Source organism: Mercenaria mercenaria, chromosome 9, assembly GCF_021730395.1.
Source record: "Mercenaria mercenaria strain notata chromosome 9, MADL_Memer_1, whole genome shotgun sequence".
Lineage (NCBI taxonomy): Eukaryota > Metazoa > Mollusca > Bivalvia > Venerida > Veneridae > Mercenaria > Mercenaria mercenaria.
The window spans coordinates 64,252,073-64,258,072 of NC_069369.1; the positions used below are offsets into that span (position 1 = coordinate 64,252,073).

Sequence of the window (6,000 nt, forward strand, 5' to 3'; positions counted from 1 at the left end):
TAGAACAAAAAAAAACTTTGATGAAATGCTGTAAACACTGAAGCTGATAAAATGTTACAGTGACATCCAGTAACTATTTTGCATTTCACGTTGTTTCATACAAAGTATCTTCAATTTCTTTGATTTTTGTTATGCTTTTTATCCTGAATTATGTGTCCCAACAAAATATTCGTCATCGCTGTTGGAATATTGAATTACTTTGCAGTTATAAACTTTCGTTAAATAAGCTGCTGAATTTTGTAAAGTGTTTTAGTTCTTTACATCTGTGATTATCTATTTCCATATGTTGGATATGTACCTGCAAGGTTATCTGCTCTGATTGTTTTGCATAACATGTATCATTTTTAGTTTACACCCATGTGTTTGTTATTCGTACATGGACCTCCTTTCTTTGATTCTGCAGTTATTTTCCTACTGCCTGTGGGGGACATGTCAGTTTATGGTTAACATTTTAAGTTCTTCAGCTGACCTTTACGTTCTTCATCGGCTCTATAGATAGTCAATGCCCTAAATGAAGTCAGTGTATATTCTCATTTGCTCTGTCTGAGTGAATTCAACGTTAACCAGGTATGTTATTATTAAAACTTGGATATCTCCAAATTCACAACTTAAAAAAAATGTTTAACATCAGTAACATATTGATCATTTACTTCGCTTTGATGGCCTGACTTTGTGTTTAATAAATTTTTGTTCAAAGAGATATGTTTCTTGTATTGTAATATTGGTCTATTTTTATCTTTCTTTGGCGGTTAAGTCAATATATGTGTAATTGAATTAGAAATAAATTTTTAATTAGTTTGTCCTGAATACAGAGATATCATGACAAGTCCTTCAAACTATAATTCATTTAATTAAAGTTTTTTCTAGAGCTAAAGCGAAATGACTATTTAACAAGTTGACCGATCATATTGTACATCATATGTGAAAGAAATTATGCATGGACAGAACACCTTTAAACAGGGTATTTATACAGATTTAGCCTCAGAGTAAGTTGCATCTGATAATATTTTAGATGCACCTACCAACGTTCTAAAACATAGACAGTGTTGTTGGTTATGAACAGGTTATGAAGATCAATTTTTTTTTTCAGCAAGAGTAAACAATTTCGTTTGACGTTCGATGATAAAATAGAAACGACTGCAGATTTGCCGGAAGGGGAGTCACTGGTCCTTGTAATTTTGTAATACTGTCACGTTGCGCGGGTATAAAACTTTGCTGCAACGGCCAAACTACTGTAAAACATATGCACAATGATACCAAGTATGGAAAAGCTTACAATTTTGTTCTTTGTTTTTGTTGTTGGAATTGCAGGCACTACAGCAACCAAGCTTTCTGAAGGTAGAAACAGTTGTATCTTTAAATTAAGAAATTAATTTGAAATGATTATATGTACGTATTGTATTATAAGTTCATTAATATCTGATTAGGTGAGTTTGAAACAGCAATAAAAAGTCAAGTTATTTTTCATGGGTGTTAAAATACATTTTGTATTTAAGTTCATCTTTGAAGTCGTAATTAACTTTGCGTGGTTTCGCTCTTCGATTCTTAATTCTATAAATCATATATTCACGCATGAACGTTACCAATTAGTATTTTGAATAAATCATAATTGTGACTCTCTTGTACGGTTTCTATAATACATTTTCACAAACTGTTCATGATTTACTATAAACACGTGATAATATATAATTTGATTTCATTTCAAAAGATCTAGTTGGAAAAACACATTTAATTCAATCTTATTATTCTTTATCTCCCGCAAACATTGATTCAAAGCATTATACTTAAAGGCACGGCTGACATATTTCTTCGAGTAGTCAGTTTTTCTTAAATCTTGCTCATTTGTTGACTTCGGCGAATGATTTAAAAATACATAAGCTTATATAAAGCAAAGGTCAGGTAGTTCAGTTTCAATTTTAAATTATTTCGGGCTCTATTTTTAACAAACGCAAAACTAACAAAATATGAAAAATCCCTTAATTTTTCATTTCATGTATTAAGTTTGTCTTTACTTTCTTTAAGTTGCTAATATGATTTTTCTAAAGCAGATTTGACAAGAATTAGAAACATTAAGCTGTCAAAACATAAAGCTGAAAATACTTGAATCATTCTTTTTTGTGAAAAATGCCCAATTTTACATATAAAAAAATTCTTTATAGAAATATATTGGCAGATTTTGTTCAAACTACTTTCCTAGATCCTGAACATTGAAATGTTTATGAATGCATAGAAATAATGGTAGATCACATGCTCTTTGTAAAAGCAAAAAAAACTTTTGGTTAGAACTGTAACTAAAATTGCCCAAAGCATGAAAAATGGTTTATTGATATTCAAAAATGGATAAAAACTACTTTCGACCAAGCCTTCTTGATATAAATCTTAAGGTTTGATATATTACAGCTCAGCCTTTCTGACGAGAAACAACATTTTCTAAAAACATGTTTGGCAGAAAAAAGCTACCTGTTGTGTCTTTTAACCTCATTGTCGGCAATAAAAGAAAGCGGATATACACTGTACCGCTTATAAAGATGAATTTACCGTAAAAACAATCAAAAATACCTCTGCGAAAACATATAAATTATGCTTTATTTTCTTAGCTATTGCCAATTATTACTTTTGTGTTCCAGATGAAGTTGTTTCTCTGAGTAAAATGTTGAATAAAGCGTCTCGTCAAAAGCCTAAGGGAATGGAAACTCCTGGCAAACATGTATCATCAGATGCAAGACATGTCATTAAATGGAATTTTTTCGATCGAATTAGGCAGCTTAAAGAAGCTCTTTTCCGAAGAATGATGTATGTACAATATACCTTTTATTCTACTAATATACCTTTTATTCTACTAATATATTTTTTATTCCATTGATATACCTTTTATTCTATAAATATACCTTTTATTTTACTTATATACCTTTTATTCTACTAATATACCTTTTACTCCAATATACCTTTTATTCTATTAATATACTGTTTATGCTATTAATATACCTTTTATTCTACTAATATACATTTTATTCTATTAATATACCTTTTATTCTATAAATATACCTTTTATTTCACGTATATACCTTTTATTCTACTAATATACCTTTTACTCCAATATACCTTTTATTCTACTAATATACCTTTTACTCCAATATACCTTTTATTCTACTAATATACCTTTTACTCCAATATACCTTTTATTCTATTAATATACTGTTTATGCTATTAATATACCTTTTATTCTACTAATATACATTTTATTCCATTAATATATCTTTTATTCTATAAATATACCTTTTATTTTACTCATATACCTTTTATTTTACTAATACACCTTTTACTCCAATATACCTTTTAATTCTTAGACTATTAATATACTGTTTATGCCATTAATTTACCTTTTATTCTACTAATATACCTTTTATTCCATTAATATACTGTTTATTCTACCAATATATACTTTTTATTCTATTAATATACTGTTTATGCTATTAATATACCTTTTATTCTACTGATATATCTTTTATTCCATTAATATACATTTTATTCTATTAATATACCTTTATTCTATTAATATACTGTTTATGCTATTAATATACGTATTATTCTACAAATATACCTTTTATTCCATTAATATACCTTTTATTCTATTGATATACCTAACATTTCATTAATATACCTTTTGTTCTACTAATATACCTTTTATTCTATTACTTTTCTGTTGATGCTATTAAAATACCTTTTATTCTACTAATATACCTTTTATTCCATTAATATACCTTTTATTCTATTATAGTGATGTTCTGTTCTGTTCTATTAATATACCTATCATTCCATCAATATACCTTTTATTCTATCAATATACCTTTTATTCTATAAATATACCTTCTATTCAATATACTTTTTACTCCATTAATATACCTTTTATTGTATTGTATTTACGTCCGCAAAGCAGTCGCTTAAACTGCATTAATTAGTTTTTTTTTATATCATTTTTATGGTGATTTAACAAACATAACGTGTTAAGCATAATTGATAAATAATTAACAGATTTTGCGGTGCAAACTTCTTCTTAAATGTGACTGATTAAAATATTTATATTTCATATCGAAATCTGTACAGTTATATTACCTAAAGCTAATAAGTAAGAGTAGATTTTCTCGAAGCAAATAACACAGCACACACAGCAAGTAAAGTAATAATTCAGTAATAAAATATATATTTAGGAAAGAAGCAATTGCAAAACGCTGGACCCAGGACGATTTCATTATTCGAGGAACCGGCACACCCAAGCCACATACAACATTGCCAACGATAGCTCCAACATTATTAACTACTGAAAAAACTACGACCACCGTAGCAACCACGACCACACAAGGTGCGTTACAAACAACACTGGCAGACTTCTGGAAAACCCTCAGGAAGCTGTGGGGAAATCGGCATAACCCATTTGGTTAAAATCATAGAATCTTTTTCATGCATACTTACTAATACATTTACATACGCAATCCGAAAATAATTACCTAAAATAAAATTTAAGAAAAAAACTTCAATGTCGGAAATATTTAATGCAATACCGAAGTCAGGCTCTTCTGAAAATAAGCCAAAGCTGTATTCAAATATACATGTAAACTAATTTCCTATATGTATTCTAGATCTGGAATTCAAAGAAAGAATTCTTAAAGTATCTGATTAATCATATAACAGAGAAAAAAAAACGGTCACAATGTTGTAAACTGTGCAGTTTGTTGAAAGACTTTTGAATACTTAAAGAGGTATTATCGTAGTTAGTGTAGAACTTTCAAATTGCTGGAAAAACAGAAGACAGGCGAGTTTTATTCAAATTTAGTATTGCAGTATAAAAGTATAACTGAGCCGCGCCATGAGAAAACCAACATAGTGGGTTTGCGACCAGCATGGATCAAGACCAGTCTGCGCATCCGCGCAGTCTGGTCAGGATCCATGCTTTTCGCTAGCAGGTTCTCTAACTGCAATAGGCTTTGAAAGCGAACAGCATGGATCCTGACCAGACTGCGCGGATGCGCAGGCTGGTCTGGATCCATGCTGGTCGCAAACCCACTATGTTGGTTTTCTCATGACACGGCTCTATTCATAATAAAAGTATGGACTGGATTCCTAACATGAAAGGATATGTGGACACATATCAAAAGTGAAATAATGTAGTTCAGTACGATTTTCTAATGTTTTGGTTACCTTCTCATTATTTTTCATACTGTTCAACCCACGTCGTTCTGTTTAAATTCTTATTAAACATTAAGACTCGTATACATTTCATGTTTTATTAATTGAAATAAATAGATACTATTAAAACGGTTAATGATATTTCAACTTTATTATTTTTTCAATCGTGCCAGCAATGCTAAACGTTTTCCGATAATGTTTGGTGTGTGTGTTTACAGGACTTTGTTTACAGTTAAACAAGAGCTCAGGCCGTTAATATATATTTCATAGGTAACACTGTCTTGGTGGCAAATTATTTTCTTCTAGACTGTTCCTTTTAACATCTTATTCTTGGTGGATTTACAAGCTAAAATTAAACACACCTTTCAAGTCGACCGAAACGCATTGAAATCGCGCAACTGACAAGACGGTGAATAACTCCATTCTGACGCGTAAATGTAAATTACAATTTGTTTAAGGCCTTGCACTTTAAGTCAAACTTACTTGTGTAAAATTGCATAAAAAGGAAACACATAATTACGTATATATATTCGTCAGGAAACAACCACGTTAGGAATGAAACAAAATTTATCAAAACATGTGCTTTCCCTTGATACGCGGATCAGATCACCAGGGTCCATTCAATGGCACCAGACCAGAAAGAAAATGCCTCTATACATGTTATACCCTACCCTTAGGTATTCTATAAGAACCAAGGTCATGGACGGGAAAGTACACTAACCAATTTCAATCGTACATTTCTCGCATAAAACGCGCAGTTCGGTGAATGGGTACCCAGCATATTGAACAAGTGGTAATTTATCTTCCATCGTGCAC

At 30.5% G+C, this 6,000-nt stretch overlaps 1 protein-coding gene across 1 annotated transcript; it reads left to right on the forward strand.

Annotated features, from left to right (window-relative positions):
• The first annotated feature begins 1,753 nt into the window (after positions 1-1,753).
• LOC128545996 (uncharacterized) lies at positions 1,754-4,870 on the forward strand. The gene is made up of 2 exons (XM_053552064.1): positions 1,754-2,793; positions 4,209-4,870. The coding sequence occupies exons 1-2, from the start codon at positions 2,651-2,653 to the stop codon at positions 4,438-4,440; spliced, it is 375 nt and encodes a 124-aa protein (XP_053408039.1). The 5' UTR covers positions 1,754-2,650; the 3' UTR covers positions 4,441-4,870.
• The last annotated feature ends 1,130 nt before the right edge of the window (positions 4,871-6,000 follow it).